Below are 16,710 nucleotides of genomic sequence, written 5' to 3'. Positions count from 1 at the left end.
GTGCAGTGGCCGGATCTCAGCTCACTGCAAGCTCCGCCTCCCGGGTTTACGCCATTCTCCTGCCTCAGCCTCCGGAGTAGCTGGGACTACAGGCGCCCACCACCTCGCCCGGCTAGTTTTTTGTATTTTTTTTTAGTAGAGACGGGGTTTCACCATGTTAGCCAGGATGGTCTCGATCTCCTGACCTCGTGATCTGCCCGCCTCGGCCTCCTAAAGTGCTGGGATTACAAGCGTGAGCCACCGCGTCCAGCCAATTTTTGTTTTTTTTGTTTTTTTTTTTTTTTTTGAGACGGAGTCTCGCTCTGTCGCCCAAACTGGAGTGCGGTGGCCGGATCTCAGCTCACTGCAAGCTCCGCCTTTCGGGTTCACGCCATTCTCCTGCCTCAGCCTCCCGAGTAGCTGGGACTATAGGCACCCCCCACCTCGCCCAGCTAGTTTTTTTTTTTTTTTAGTAGAGACGGGGTTTCACCGTGTTAGCCAGGATGGTCTCGATCTGCTGACCTTGTGATCCGCCCGTCTCGGCCTCCCAAAGTGCTGGGATTACAGGCTTGAGCCACCACAAAATTTGCCACAAATTTTGCCCGGCTAATTTTTGTATTTTTAGTAGTGACAGGGTTGCACCATGTTGGCCAGGCTGGTCTCGAATTCCTGACCTCAAGTGACCCCCCCCCCCACACCCCCTCCACCCCCGCCCCGGCCTCCCACAGTGCTGGGATTACATGTGTGAGCCACTGCACCTGGCCCAATAGTACCATTTCAGTATGTAATCAATATAAACAACTCATGGATGAGATAGTTTACATTTTTCTGTACTAAATCTTCAAAATGAGGCCAGGTGCAGTGGGTCATGCCTGTAATCCTAGCACTTTGGAAGTCTGAGGCGGGCAGATCATTTGAGGTCAGGAGTTTGAAACCAGCCTGGCCAACATGGTGAAACCCCATCTCTACTAAAAACACAAAAAAATTAGCCCAGCATGGTGGCAGGAGCCTGTAATCACAGCTACTTGGGAGGGTGAGGCAGAAGAATCACTTGAACCTGGGAGATGGAGGTGGCAGTGAGCCGAGATCGTGCCACTGCACTCCAGCCTGGGCAACAGCCAAATTCCATCTCAAAAATAAAATAAAATAAAATAAATCTTCAAAATGCATTGAGCATTTGACAGAGTAATTCTCTATTCAGAGCTAAATTTTCAATGGTTAAACTGAAATGTAACCCTATCAAAATAATAAAGTTGTATTTAATAAAAATAAAAAAAGAAAGGCAGATTTGTGGCTTCTTTGCTTTCCCCTGCACCGGCTAGCCGGACTCCTCTTCCCTCATTAGGACTCAGTGGGACTCCACAGTAGGGTATGGGGAGAGGCTGAAAGCTGTCTTTTTCTCCCAGGGCATGTTCAAGTACTCAGACCACCCCCTCAACCGGAGTTTGGGGCTGTCTTTTGACTATAACGGGACTCTCGACATCGTCATCGCCCCCGGCCAGAAAGGCATCCTGCTCCTGTGGTTTGAGAAGAGCCTGTTGTTTTCCCATAATGCAGGTGAGCCCAGGGGCCCAGGGTGGGGCTGCTGCCCAGTGGCCTCCTCCAGAGGGGTCGGGTACAGCCTGGATAAAGGGAGGGGAAGGAGCGACCCCTCCACCACTCGATTTTTTTTCCTCTTCCATGTTCCAAGTGGACCACAAGCCCACAATCACTCAGTGGATCTCTCTGCGTCATCGCCAGCTTCCTGGCTTGCAGGATACTTAGGGCCGGGTAGATGGTGACAACTGAAATAAGTGATGGTGACAAGAGTCTCCATCATGGAGGTTTATTCTGCCAGCTTTAGGGCGCATCCAGGGAAAATGCCAGTCAGACACCTCTGAGGCTGCTTTTCCAGAGTTTCAGGAGGCTTCGTATTTAACATTTCTTTTTCTTTTTCTTTTTCTTTTTTTGAGATGGAGTCTCGCTCTGTTGCGCAGGCTGGAGTGCAGTGGCCCAATCTCGGCTCACTGCAAGCTTCGCCTCCCGGGTTCACGCCATTCTCCTGCCTCAGCCTCCCGAGTAGCTGGGACTACAGTGCCTGCCACCACGCCCGGCTAATTTTTTTTGTATTTTTATTTTTTGTATTTTTAGTAGAGACAGGGTTTCACCGTGTTAGCCAGGATGGTCTCGATCTCCTGACCTCGTGATCTGCCTGCCTTGGCCTCCTAAAGTGCTGGGATTACAGGCGTGAGCCACCACACCCGGGACTACAGGTGCGCCACCATGCATAACTAACTTATTTTTTGTAGAGACAGGGTTTCACCTTGTTGCCCGGGCTGGTCCCAAACTCCTGGGCTCAAGCGATCCTCCAGCCTCAGCCTCCCAAAGTGCTGGGATAACAGATGAGAGCCACCAAGCCCGGTCTGTTTTATTCCTTATAGTGGTCACCTGTATTAGGAGACATTCCGTTGTGTTCAAGCCACTGGTTGACAAAAAACTCAACGGCCCTCCCTCTGAGCTTGCTTATAGAGAAGACTAATGGGGGTCAGGTTTTCTTTTTTCTTTTCTTTTTTTTTTTTTTTTTTTTGAGACGGAGTCTTGCTGTGTCACCCAGGCTGGAGTGCTGTGGCTGGATCTCAGCTCACTGCAAGCTCCGCCTCCCGGGTTCACGCCATTCTCCTGCCTCAGCCTCCAGGGTAGCTGGGACTACAGGCGCCGCCACCTCGCCCGGCTAGTTTTTTGTAGTTTTTAGTAGAGACGGGGTTTCACCGTGTTAGCCAGGATGGTCTCGATCTCCTGACCTCGTGATCCACCTGTCTTGGCCTCCCAAAGTGCTGGGATTACAGGCTTGAGCCACGCGCCCGGCCTTTCTTTTCTTTTCTTTCTTTTTTTTGAGATGGAGTCTGGCTCTGTCACCCAGGCTGGAGTACAGTGGTGTGATCTTGGCTCACTGCAACCTCCACCTTCTGGGTTCAAGCGATTCTCCTGCCTCAGTCTCCCAAGTAGCTGGGATTACAGGTGCGTGCAACCATGCTCGGTTAATTTTTGTATTTTTAGTAGAGACAAGGTTTTGCCATGTTGGCCAGGCTGATCTCGAACTCCTGACTTCAAGTGATCTGCCCATCTCAGCCTCCCAAAGTACTGGGATTATAGGCATGCACCCCTACGCCTGGCAGAAGGGTTGCGTTTTCTTAAACCAAAGCATATTCCTTGTCATGCTTAACAAAATTGTGTTTCAGTGCTGTGTTTTCCTTGATTCCTTCTCCTTTGAATAGCGAACCTCTCAAAAGCTATAAGGAACATCGAAGAGCCACTGGCTGGGTGGGCTGGGTGGTTGCACGGGTAGCTGGGGTCCCAGTAGCAGACATCCCCTTTCCCATGATGCACACGGGGCCTCATGCACCTATCCTGTTACCTCCTAGGTCAGCTCGTCGACACCGTCCGGGTGAAAAAAGGAGACCAGACCTTGTTTACTTCCATTTTTGAAGCCCCAATCACCATCCACAACATTGCTGTCAGTGCGTACCCGACCGACTGGTAGCCTAGAAATATTTAGACCTGGCTTATTAACTATAGGCCTGCCAGACGCAACCCAGCCAAAGCATGAAATTAACCGGGCCCAGTGACTCAGGCCTGTGATCCCAGCACTTTGGGAGGTCGAGGCGGGCGGATCACCTGAGGTCAGGAGTTCGAGACCAGCCTGGCCAACATGGCGAACCCCCCCCCCCACACTAAAAATACAAAAATAAGCCGGGCGCGGTGGCGGGGGACTGTAATCCCAGCTACTTAGGCGGCTGAGGAAGGAAGAATCGCTGGAACCTGGGAGGTGGAGGTTGCAGTGAGCAGATCGCACCATTGCACTCTAGCCTGGGCGACAGAGTGAGACTCCAAAAAAAAAAGCTTCAACTCTATATTTTTTCATATTGCTTAGCTTTTCCACATGAACTTTGTGATTATAAACCAGAAAATAGCTGTCATATTTTTTTTTCTTTTTTCTTTTTCTTTTCCTTTCCTTTTTTTTTTTTTTTTACGGGGGTTTTATCTTTTTTTCCAGGCTGGAGTGCAGTGGTACGATCTCTGCTCACTGTAACCTCTGCCTCCTGGGTTAAGTGATTCTCCTGCCTCGGCCTCCTGAGTGGCTGGGATTACAGGCACACACCACCGTGCCCGGCTTATTTTTGTATTTTTAGTGGAGAGGAGGAATTTACCATGTTGTTGGCCAGGCTGATCTCGAACTCCAGGCCTCAAGTGATCCACCCCCTCGGCCTCGCCAACTGCTAGAATTATAGGCGTGAGCCATTGCACCCAGCCATACTTATCTTTTGGTCCACAGAAATGACCAGCATTTCAATTTTCATTTGGTCTTGTTTTGTTTTTCCTAGATGAAAACGAACTGGCAGTTATAACTCAGGAGGATAATTTGTATTATGGCAATCTGGGCATCGTGCCAAGTTTCATAATCAAAGTAGGTAAAAAGAAAGTGGGGTTACGGGCTGGGCACGGTGGTGCACCCCTGTAATCCCAGCACTTTGGGAGGCCGAGGTGGGAGGATCACCTGAGGTCAGGAGTTCAAGACCAGCCTGGCCAATGTGGTGAAACCCTGTCTCTACCAAAAATACAAAAATTAGCTGGGAGTGGTGGCGGGCACCCGTAATCCCAGCTACTCAGGAGGCTGAGGCAGGAGAATTGCTTGAGCCTGGAAGGCAGAGTAAGACTCTGTCTCAGCAACAACCAAAAAGAAAGTGGGGTTACGAATTAGTTGGTAAGGAATAATGGTCTTGTTCACAAACTTCTGAACCTTTTTTCAAAGGCTAGAAATCACTCTAGTTGGCAAAATAATAATACCAACAACAACAGTTAAAAGGGGAAGAGTTTTCAAAATACGACAGGTGCTGGTCTAGGCACCTTCATGTATTACATTATTTAACCTTGACCATCATCTTAGAAGTAGCTCCTCATATCGTCCCTATTTGACAGATGGAAAAACTGAGGCACAGAGACCTAAGTCGTCTGTCCCAGCTCAAAGTGGTACTAAGTGGTGGCATAGGTGTCATCTGACATCCCCTTGTGCATTATGCCTATCTAATTTTTTTTTTTTTTGAGATGAAGTCTCACTCTGTCGCCTAGCCCGGAATGCCGTGGCACGATCTCGGCTCACTACAACCTCCACCTCTCACATTCAAGCAATTCTCCTGCCTCAGCCTCCCGAGTAGCCGGGATTACAGGCGCACGCCACCACACCAGGCTAACTTTTGTAGTTTTAGTGGAGTCAGGGTTTCACTATGTTGTCCAGGCTGGTCTTCAACTCTTGACCTCAGGTGATCCACCGGCCTAGGCCTCCCAAAGTGCTGGGATTACAGTCGTGAGCCACTGTGCCCGGCCACTGTGCCTATCTAATTGTATTTCCAAAAGAAAAGAAAAAAATTAAAAAATTGTATTTCCATCCTCACAGTAACTCCGTGAAGGAGATAATGTCATCCACCATTTACAAATGAGAAAACAAAAGCTCCAGCTTTTTTTCTTTTTTTCTCTCTTTTGAGACAGTGTCTCACTTTGAAACCCAGGCTGGAGTGCAGTGGTGTGATTTTGGCTCACTGCAGTCTTGACATCCAGGGCTCAGGTGATCCTCCCACTTCAGCCTCCCGAGTAGCTAGGACTACCAGACTTGGATCATTTTTGGAATTTTTTTTTTTTAGAGATGGGGTCTTGCTTTGTTGTCCAGGCTTCCTTCGAACTCCTGGGCTCAAGCGATCCTCCCACCTCAGATTCCCAAAGTGCTGGGATTACAGGCGTGGTTGCTGCAGCTTCTTTCTTTCCCAAGGCCACATAAGTTGTTAGTGACTGAGCCAAAACAGTCTCCCTGGTCTACTGACTTCTACCTCAGTGTTTTTCCAGCTAGACTACAGCCTACAGCCACTATAATTCCTGGAAGTTGCCTGACAGTGGAATAAGGTGGATTACTTGCGTGGGGAGCACAGAGGAGCCATATCTTAGGAGTCTTAACCCTGACGTTCTGGTGAGGCCAGTGCGTATGCTGGGGAGAGGTTTTTATCCACGATCTGTGAATAGGAATTAGGCTATGTGCAGTTCCTCCTGCCTGTGATCCCAGAGCTTTGGAAGGCCAAGGCAGGAGGACTGTTGGAGGCCAGGAGTTCAAGATCAGACTGTGTAATATAGGGAGACCGCGTCCCTAGAAAAAAAATTTAAAAATTAGCTGGGTGTGGTGGTGCACACCTGTAGTCCCACCTGCTCAAGAGGCTGAGGCAGGAGGATCACTTGAGGCAGGGAGGTTGAGGTTTCGGTGAGCTACGATCGTACCACTGTGCTCCAGCCTGCGTGACAGCATGAAACTCTGTTTCTTAATAATAATAATAATAATAAAACTAACAAAAATTTAAAATAAAAGAATTATTTTGGCCAGGCACAGTGGCTCCTTCCTGCAATCCCAGTACTTTGGTTCCAGGAGTTCATGACCAGCGTGGGCAATATAGTGAGACTCTGTCTTTACTAAAAATATGAAAATTAGCTGGGCGTGGTGGTGCATGCCTGTAGTCCTGTGGGGAAAAGAGAGGTCAGCCTGTTGCTGTGTTATTATAGATAGAAGTAAGTTTAAGAGACTCCATTTGGCTCTGTATTTGGGATGCTGTTAATCTGTGACTCTACCCCCAATCTTTTTAAGAGAATTTTTTTTTTTTTTTTTTTGAGACGAAGTCTTGCTCTTTCGCCCGGGCTGGAGTGCAGTGGCCGGATCTCAGCTCACTACAAGCTCCGCCTCCCGGGTTTACGCCATTCTCCTGCCTCAGCCTCCCGAGTAGCTGGGACTACAGGCGCCCGCCACCTCGCCCGGCTAGTTTTTGTACTTTTTAGTAGGGACGGGGTTTCACCGCGTTAGCCAGGATGGTCTCAATCTCCTGACCTCGTGATCCGCCCGTCTCGGCCTCCCAAAGTGCTGGGATTACAGGCTTGAGCCACCGCGCCCGGCTGAGAATTTTTATAAAGCTGCGATAAGAGGCATATCTACTTTTAGTTTCCCCCATTGTTACCCTAGGTTCTTCCCAGCGCACAAGCTTACCGCAAGGCTGACTGTAGACGTACTCCGGAGTCTCTCGTCGACTTGTCCTCAATGACCACGCTCCAGCGTACCTTCACCTTAGCAAAAAGCTCCCACGTTGGACGCCAGATGAAGGGGTGGCCTGCCCCTCCACACCTGTGGGTGCTTCTCGCTAGGTGGAACGAGAGACTTGAGAAAAGAAATAAAGACACAGACACAAAGTACAGAGAAAGAAAAGCGGGGCCCAGGGGGCCAGTGCTGTGCTTTCAGAGGACCCACACTGGCACTGGTCTCTGAGTTCCCTCAGTATTTATTGCCAAAAAGATAAGGGAGTAAATTAGCAGTAAGATGTTCCATTTTCCCAGGATCGGGCAGGAGACAGATGTTTTTCTTTTACTGAGATTTAAGGGAATGGTACTGACCTTCAACCACAAGCAGGCTTTAAACATTTGCCTAACAAAGCACATTCCTTACAGCCGAAAATCCTTTCAACCTTAATTAGCACAGCTATGTTTTCTAGCAAGGACAAGATTGGGGGTAGAGTCACAGATTAACAGCATCTCAAATACAGAGCCAAATGGAGTCTCTTAAACTTACTTCTATCTATAATAACACAGCAACAGGCTGACCTCTCTTTTCCCCACATAGTCCCAGCTACTTGTGAGGCAGGAGAATGGCTTGAACCCGGGAGGTGGAGGTTACAGTGAGCCAAGATCGCGCCACTGCACTCCAGCCTGGGCGACAGAGTGAGACTCCATCTCAAAAAAAGAATTTACCTTCTTTAAATCTGCATCATGACCGGGCGCGGTGACTCACGCCTGTAATCCCAGCACTTTGGGAGGCCGAGGCGGCTGGATCATGAGGTCAGGAGTTCAAGACCAGCCTGACCAACATGGTGAAACCTGTCTCCACTAAAAATACAAAAATTAGCCGGGCGTGGTGGCGTGCGACTGTTATCCCAGCAACTCAGGGGAATCTCTTGAACCTGGGAGGCGGAGGTTGCAGTGGGCTGAGATCACGCCACTGCACTCCAGCCTAGGCGACAGAGCAAGATTCCGTCTCAAAAAAAAAACAAAAAACAAAAAAACTGCATCATGAAATAAAATTAAAATCTCCAGAAAAACAATGAGAATGATTGGATCTCAGGAATCATTTTCTTCTTAGTTTGCAGACCAACACATCTGGTCAGAAGAGGCAGCCCTGATGTTCAGGAGCTCAGGGATTCTGGAAATACTGACCCCACTGCGTGATGCAGCCTTTGCAGCTTTTGATTTCCAGAAGTGCCTCGTGAATATCCAGGCAATTCTCATGGACCCTGAACTTCACGTTGGAAGATGCAATGTAGGTGATCCTAACTGTTTAGATCAATGTTCAATGCACTTTTTAAAAAAGACAAATTCAACCTGGGCATGGTGGTGCATGCCTGTAGCCCCAGTTGCTCAGGAGGCCGAGGCTGGAGGGTTGCTTGAGGCCAGGAGTTCAAGACCAGCCTGGGCAACATAGACCCACTTCTAAAACACAAAAAAAAGTTTTTTTAAAGCTGGGCGTTGGTCAGGTATGGTGGGAGACTTTGGAGACTGAGTCTTTGGGAGGCCGAGGCGGGCGGATCACTTGAGGTCAGGAGTTCCAGACGAGCCTGGCCAACATGGTGACACCCCATCTCTACTAAAAATACAAAAATTAGCTGGGTGTGGTGGCGGGTGCCTGTAACCACCTACTCAGCGTGCTGAGGCATGAGAATCTCGTTAACCTCGGAGGCAGAGGTTGCAATGAGCCGAAACCACACCACTGCACTCTAGCCTGGGTGACAGAGCAAGACTTCGTCTCAAAAAAAAAAAAAAGAAAGAAATTAAATTAGCCGGGCATGGTGGCACACTCCTGTCGTCCCGGCTACTCGGGAGGCTGAGGGAAGAGGACTGCTTGATCCTGGGAGGTCAAGGCTGCAGTGAGCCATGATCAAACCACTACACTGCAGCCTGGGTGACAGAGCGAGATCCTATCTCAAAAAAAAAAAAAAAAAAAAAAGAAAAAAAAAAAAAAAAAAAAGCAATTACTGCAAATGTCAGGGTTGGGGAATACTTCTGGAGAGAAGGGAGGGGCTGACATTGTGCCCAACTTGAGCCCTTTTTGGAAATAGAGTCTAGTGAGGAAGCGAGAGGCACAAGTGGAGATTCAGGCTGCAGCACCAGGTGGGTCCTTTCCTCCTTCCCGCCTCCTTGCCCTTTCTTTCTGGGAACAGGAGCATGATTGTCTTTCTTCTTTGCCTTCCTAACTAGATAGAGCTTCTGAAAGGAGAATTCACATACAGAATGTATACCATTGACATGCACAGCCAGCTGGAATTGACTGCTTTGTTGATACCCCAGCCAGGTACATCCCTGATTCCTCTGGTAAGTACATCTGGCTGTTTCTGCTATCCGGGATTCTCAGCCACATATCGGGTGTCCACTCCCAGATTCTGGAAATCCCTTGGCATCCCCCACAAGGAGAGACGCTACTCAGGCACTCACGATTCTGCATAGAAATTGTCCCTGTGTCTTTTTTTTTTGAGACAGAACCTCGCTTTGTCCTTTAAGCTGGAGTGCAGTAGCGTGATCTCGGCTCACTGCAACCTCTGCCTCTCAGGCTCAAGCAATACTCCTGCCTCAGCCTCATGAGTAGCTGGGATTACCGGCATGTGCCACCACACCTGGCGAATTTTGTATTTTTAGTGGAGATGGGGTTTCCCCATGTTGGCCAGGCTGGTCTTGAACTCCTGGTCTCAGGTGATCTGCTCATCTCAGACTCCCAAAGTGCTGGGATTACAGGCGTGAGCCACCATGTCCAGCCATTTCAATGTGTCTTCCCTCTCGACCAGCCTCTGCATGTCTGGGTGTGATGAGGTTGTGGCTGTCCAGCTGGCCGCCTGGCCTCTCTTGTGCTGTCTCTGTGCCTCCTCCATCCTTCTGAGCCACCCATAAATTCATTTTCTATTAGTTTCTTTCTTTTTTTTCTTTTCTTTTCTTTCTGGTTTTTTTTTTTTTTTTTTGAGACGGAGTCTTGCTCTGTCGCCCAGGCTGGAGTGCAGTGGCGGATCTCCGCTCACTGCAAGCTCCGCCGCCTCCCAGGTTCACGCCATTCTCCTGCCTCAGCCTCCCTAGAAGCTGGGACTACAGGCGCCCGCCACCACACCCGGCTAATTTTTTTCTGTTTTTCAGTAGAGATGGGGTTTCACCGTGTTCGCCAGGATAGTCTCGATCTCCTGACCTCGTGATCTGCCCGCCTCAGCCTCCCAAAGTGCTGGGATTACAGGTGTGAGCCACTGCGCCCGGCCTCTTTTTTTTTGTTTTGAGACGGAGTTTTGCTCTGTTGCGCAGGCTGGCACGATCTCGGCTCACTGCAACCTCTGCCTCCCAGGTTCAAGCAATTCTCCTGCCTCAGCCTCCCAGGTAACTGGGATTACAGGTGCGTGCCATCATGACTGACTGAGTTTTGTATTTTTAGTAAGACGGGGTTTCGTCATGTTGGTCAGACTGGTCTCGAACTCCTGACCCACAGGCATGAGCCACCGCGCTGGCCTCATTATCTTAACTCAGCCTGTTGCTCAGGCTTCTCTTGCTAACAGCTAAGAGCCCTGACCCCATGGCCTTCCCCCACCCAGCAGGAAGTGCCTGGATGTTTCTTGATCCAAAATCCAAGTGTCTAAGCCTAGACATCAGTTGCATGTACAGATGGTCCCACAATTTTTTGACTTTACAATGGCACAAAATCGATTACATTCAGTAGGAACTGTGCTTCCAGTACTGATACAACCTTTCTGTTTTTCACTGTTAGTATTCAGTAAGTTACATGAGGACCAGGCGCGGTAGCTCACGCCCATAATTTCAGTACTGCAGGAGACTGAGGTGGGAGGATCGCTTGAACCCAGGAGCTCGAGACTAGCCTGGGCAACATAGTGAGACCCTGTCTCTACAAAAAATATAAAATTTATGAGCTGGGTGTGGTGGCACATGCCTGTAATCCCAGCTACTTGGTAGGCTGAGGCAGGAGAATCACTTGAACCCCGGAGGCAGAGGTTACGGTGAGCCGAGATCACACCATTGTACTCCAGCCTGGGCAACAAGAGTGACATTCTGTCTCAAAATAAATAAATAAATAAATAAAAATAAAAAAATTAGCCAGGTGTAGTGGCATGCACCTGTAGTCCCAGCTACTTGGGAGGCTGAGGCAGGAGGATCACTTGAGCCCAGGCGGTTGAGGCTGCAGTGAGCTATAATCATGCCATTGCAGTCCAGCCTGGGTAAGAAAGCAAGACCTCATCTCTTAAAAAATAAAAAATTTGTCCAGGCGTGGTGGCTCACGCCTGTAATCCCAGAACTTTGGAAGGCCAAGGCGGGCAGATTGCCTAAGGCCAGGAGTTCAAGACCAGCCTGGCCAACATAGTGAAACCCCATCTCTACTAAAAATACAAAAATTAGCCGAGTGTGATGGCGGGCACCTGTAGTCCCAGCTACTCAGGAGGCTAAGGCAGGAGAATCACTTGAATCTGAGAGGTGAAGGTTGCAGTGACCTGAGACCACGCTTCTGCACTCCAGCCTAGGCGACAGAGTGAGACTCCGTCTCAAAAAAATAAATAGAGCCGGGCGCAGTGGCTCACGCCTGTAATCCCAGCACTTTGGGAGGCCGAGGCGGGCGGATCACAAGGTCAGGAGATCGAGATCACGGTGAAACCCCGTCTCTACTAAAAATACAAAAAATTAGTCGGGCGTGGTGGCAGGCGCCTGTAGTCCCAGCTACTTGGGAGGCTGAGGCAGGAGAATGGCGTAAACCCGGGAGGCGGAGCTTGCAGTGAGCTGAGATCACATCACTGCACTCCAGCCTGGGCGACAGAGCGAGACTCCGTCTCAAAAAAAAAATAAAAATAAAAAATAAATAAATAAATATAAATTTTAAAAAATTAAGAGGCGGTAAATTATTGCTTCATGAGGACAGAGTTTCTGTTTGGGGTGACGAGAAAGTTTTGGAAACAGATGGTGGTGATGGCTGCACAATATTGTAAATCTACCGAATGCCATTGAATTGTACACTTAAAGGTGGGTAAATTCATCCAAATGTATTATCTATTTCTACAAACATTCAGGAAGGCTGGACCCCTGAAATGTCAACGTCGTGATCCAGGGGGTGGAAGGGCGAGCGGGTTTTATTCTCCTTTTATTATTGCTTGGTTTGTTCTCAACTTAAAGTAGTCTGGGTTAACTTCCAATGCTTGGTAGGTTAGGTCTATTAAATGCATTTTCAGGCCAGGCACGGTGGCTCACACCTGTAATCCCAACACTTTGGGAGGCCGAGGTGGGCGGATTGCCTAAGCTCGGGAGTTTGAGACCAGCCTGTGCAACATGGTAAAACCTCGTCTCTACTAAAAATACAAAAATTAGCCGGGCGCGGTGGCTCAAGCCTGTAATCCCAGCACTTTGGGAGGCCGAGACGGGCGGATCACGAGGTCAGGAGATCAAGACCATCCTGGCTAACACGGTGAAACCCCATCTCTACTAAAAATTACAAAAAACTAGCCGGGCGCGGTGGCGGGCGCCTGTAGTCCCAGCTACTCGGAAGGCTGAGGCAGAAGAATGGCCTGAACCCAGGAGGCAGAGGTTGCAGTGAGCTGAGATCTGGCCACTGCACTCCAGTCTGGGCGACAGAGCGAGACTCCGTCTCAAAAAAAAAAAAAAAAATTAGCTGGGTGTGGTAGCGTGCTTGTAATCCCAGCTACTTGGGAGGCTAATGCATGAGAATCACTCGAACCCAGGAGGCAGAGGTTGTCGTGAGCCTAGATCGGACCACTGCACTGTAGCCTGGGTGACAGAGTGAGACTCTGCCTCCGAAAAAAATAAAAATAAATAAATAGGCCGGGTGTGGTGGCTCATGCCTGTAATCCCAGCACTTTAGGAGGCCGACACAGGTATATCATCTGAGGTCAGGAGTTTGAGACCAGCCTGGCCAACATGGTGAAACCCTGTCTCTATTAAAAATACAAAAATTAGCTGGGTGTGTTGGCGCATGCCTGTAATCCCAACTACTTGGGAGCCTGAGGTAGAAGAATCACTGGAACCTGCGAGGCAGAGGTTTCAGTGAGCCGAGTTTGCACGACTGCACTCCAGCCTGGGTGACAGAGTGAGACTCCATCTCAAAAGTAAATAAATAAAATAATAAATAGATAAATAAATAAATGCATTTTCAACTTCTTCTTCTTTCTTTTTTTTTTGAGACGGAGTTTCGCTCTTGTTACCCAGGCTGGAGTACAATGGCGTGATCTCAGCTCACCGCAACCTCCACCTCCCGGGTTCAAGCGATTCTCTTGCCTCGGGCTCCCGAGTAGCTGGGATTACAGGCATGTGCCACCATGCCCAGCTAATTTTGTATTTTTAGTAGAGATAGAGTTTCTCCATGTTGGTCAGGCTGGTCTCAAACTCCCAACCTCAGGTGATCCACCTGCCTCGGCCTCCCAAAGTGCTGGAAGTACAGGCGTGAGCCACCGCGCCTGGCCAACTTTTTTTTTTTTTGGTAGAGACGGGATCTCGCGGTGTTGCTCAGGCTGGTCTTGAACTCCCGGGCTCAAGTGGTCTTCCCACCTTGGTCTCCCAAAGTGCTGAGGCATTAGCCACTGTGCCCGGTCCTAGGTTTTTCATCTGAAGGTGTGCTGGGGTCACTGCGGGGGTTGATCGCCCTGTCCTGCCTGCTGACTCTGTACAGCCTGAGCTTCTCTGCCCCCACTCCCAGGTGATGGTGAGTAACCCCCACTCCCTGGGGTTCCAGGCCACCTTCTACGAGAGCGGTTACACGTCAGACGGGAACACCAAGTACAAACTGGTAAGCCGGGTCCCCACCAAACCCCGACGCCTATCCCTTGAGGGGCCCCCCTCTTCCTCCTTCCCTTATCAGCATAAAAAGCTGAGGAGTTTCCAGGGTACATAGCCCCTGGCCGCGCCCCGGGACGGGAAGATGATCAGGCAGCCATCACCCACGCGCTTGACCTCATTAAAGTGTCACACGGAAGAGACCCAGATGGCATGACAGGGAGGGAGCCTAACCCAGCCTGAGGAGGGTGGCCAGAGATCTGAGTTAGCTGGGTAAACTGAGGCATGAGGCTTGAGTCGGGGCAGTTTCCACAGGGCAGGGGCCTGACCAGGTGCAAGTCGGTGACAGAAAACTCCTCTGACCAGGTTCTTCACATCACATCTAGGTGAGTGAGGAAAACAATTGCTCCTCACTACGGGTCCCCAGAACTCAGGGAACACAGGAATGGGAACCATCATATTGGGGCCGTTGTTTCTGTGAACTTCCAGAAGGCTTTCACAGGCGCTGGGATTAGAACAGAGCACGGCTTGGCTGGGCGCAGTGGCTCACGCCTGGAATCCCAGCACTTTGGGAGCCAAAGCGGGTGGATCACTGGAGGTCAGGAGTTTGAGAGCAGCCTGGCCAACATGGTAAAACCCCGTGTCTACTAAAAATACAAAAAAAAAAAAAAAAAAATAGCCGGGCATGGTGGCGGGCGCCTGTAGTCCCAGCTATGCGGGAGGCTGAGGCAGGAGAAGGGCGTGAACCTGGGAGGCAGAGCTTGCAGTGAGCCGAGGTCGTGCCACTGCACTCCAGCCTGGGCAACAGAACGAGACTGTGTCTCAAGAAACAGGAAAAAAAGAACAAAAAAAAAGGCAAAAATTAGCCAGGCATGGCATCGCTTACCTGTAGTCCCAGTTACTTGGGAGGATGAGGCAGGAGAATCACTTGAACCTGGGAGGCGGAGCTTGCAGTGAGCCAAGATGGTGCTACTGCACTCCAGCCTGGGCAACAGAGACTCCATCTCAAAAAAAAGAAAAAAAAAAGAACATAGTGGGAGTAAAAGGCTTCCAGGTTTGTCTCCCCACGTCCCCTCCAACACCCCATCTCTCCCAATGTCCTGAGTTGGGGGATGCCCATGGTGTTCCACAGATATACTTGGGGTTTTCTCTCTTGACCCCACAGGATATTTACTTAAAACAGCAGCAGCACTGGGGCAGGACCGACTTCAACTTCACTTCCAGGTATGTTGTCTCCTGGCAGAGGTGGGGACCGAGCTGCCTACAGGGGTTCCCTTAGCAGGAGCGAACAGAAGCAGGGCTGAGATCAGACCCTCAGCTTTAGAACAATAAAACAAGGTGATTAAAACACTTTATAAGAGCTGGGCACGGTGGCTCATGCCTGGGATCCCAGCACTTTGGGAGGCCGAGGTGGGTGGATCCCCCGAGGTCAGGAGTTCGAAACCAGCCTAGCCAACATGGTGAAACCCCATCTCTACTAGAAGATACAAAAAAAATAGCTAGGTGTAGTGGCAGGCACCTGTAATTTCAGCTACTCGGGAGGCTGAGGCAGGATAACTGCTTGAATCCAGGAGGCGGAGGTTGTAGTGAGCTGAGATCATGCCATTGCACTCTAGCCTAGGCGACAAGAGTGAAACTCTGTCTCAAAAAAAAAAAAAAGAGCCAAGTGTAGTGGTGGGCGCCTGTAATCCTAGCTACTCAGGAGGCTGAGGCACGAGAACGGCTTGAACCCAGGAGGTGGAGGTTGCAGTGAGCCGAGATGGTCAGGTTTTTTTTTTTTGAGACCGAGTCTCGCTCTGTCGCCCAGGCTGGAGTGCAGTGGCCGGATCTCAGCTCATTGCAAGCTCCGCCTCCCGGGTTCACGTCATTCTCCTGCCTCAGCCTCCCAAGTAGCTGGGACTACAGGCACCACCAGGCCCGGCTAATTTTGTTTTGTATTTTTAGTAGAGATGGGGTTTCACCATGTTAGTGAGGATGATCTCGATCTCCTGACCTCGTGATCCACCCGCCTCGGCCTCCCAGAGTGCTGGGATTACAGGCATGAGCCACCGCGCCCGGCCCATACCTTTTTTTTTGTTTTGTTTTTTGAGACACAGTTTTACTCTGTTGCCTAGGCTGGAGTGCAGCAGTATGATCACTGGTTACTGCAACCTTCACTTCCTGAGTTCAAGCGATTCTTGTCCCTCGGCCTCCCAAGTAGCTGGGATTACAGACACACGCCACCACGCCTGGCTAATTTTTGTATTAGTAGTAGAGACAGGGTTTCGCCATGTTGGCCAGGCTGGTCTCGAACTCCTTACCTCAGGTGATCCACCCACCTCAGCCTCCCAAACTTCTGAGATTACAGGCATGAGCCACCGAGGCCAGCTCCATACACTTTAAAACTATCAGATATTGTGAGAATTCACTATCACAAGAACACCAAGGGGGAAACTGCCTCCATGATCCAATCACCTCCCACCAGGTCCCTCCCCTGACATGTGAGGATTATAATTCAAGATGAGATTTGGGTAGGGACATAGAACCAAACCATATCAGATGGATAAATGGGTAGGTAGATGAGTGGATAGATGGATAGAGAGATGGATGGATGGTTGGCTGGATGGGTGGATGGATGGATGGATGAGTGAATGGATGAATGGATGGGTGGGTGGACAGAACGGATGGATGAATAAATGGGTAGATAGATGAGTGGCTGGATAGAGGGATGGATGGGTGGATGGATGGATGGATAGATGGGTGGGTGGAATGAATGGATAGAAGGATGGATGAGATGGATGGGTGGATGGATGGATGCATAAATGGATAGATGGATGAGTGAATGGATGGATGGGTGGGTGGATGGAATGGATGGATAAATGGGTAGAT

The 16,710-nt window shown here is 49.8% G+C and overlaps 1 protein-coding gene across 1 annotated transcript in view; it reads left to right on the top strand.

Annotated features, from left to right (window-relative positions):
* Positions 1 to 16,710, top strand: part of CATSPERD (cation channel sperm associated auxiliary subunit delta) — a 70,367-nt gene that overhangs the window by 29,200 nt on the left and 24,457 nt on the right. The window contains 7 exon segments of the mRNA XM_026455615.2: positions 1,386 to 1,536; positions 3,381 to 3,476; positions 4,341 to 4,423; positions 8,174 to 8,350; positions 9,286 to 9,399; positions 13,766 to 13,855; positions 15,008 to 15,066. Coding sequence (XP_026311400.1) covers positions 1,386 to 1,536; positions 3,381 to 3,476; positions 4,341 to 4,423; positions 8,174 to 8,350; positions 9,286 to 9,399; positions 13,766 to 13,855; positions 15,008 to 15,066 — 770 coding nt within the window.

The sequence above is a fragment of the Piliocolobus tephrosceles genome, chromosome 21 (genome assembly GCF_002776525.5).
Source record: "Piliocolobus tephrosceles isolate RC106 chromosome 21, ASM277652v3, whole genome shotgun sequence".
Lineage (NCBI taxonomy): Eukaryota > Metazoa > Chordata > Mammalia > Primates > Cercopithecidae > Piliocolobus > Piliocolobus tephrosceles.
The sequence above is the reverse complement of the archived record's forward strand: the minus strand, read 5'-3'. Positions and strand labels throughout refer to the sequence as shown.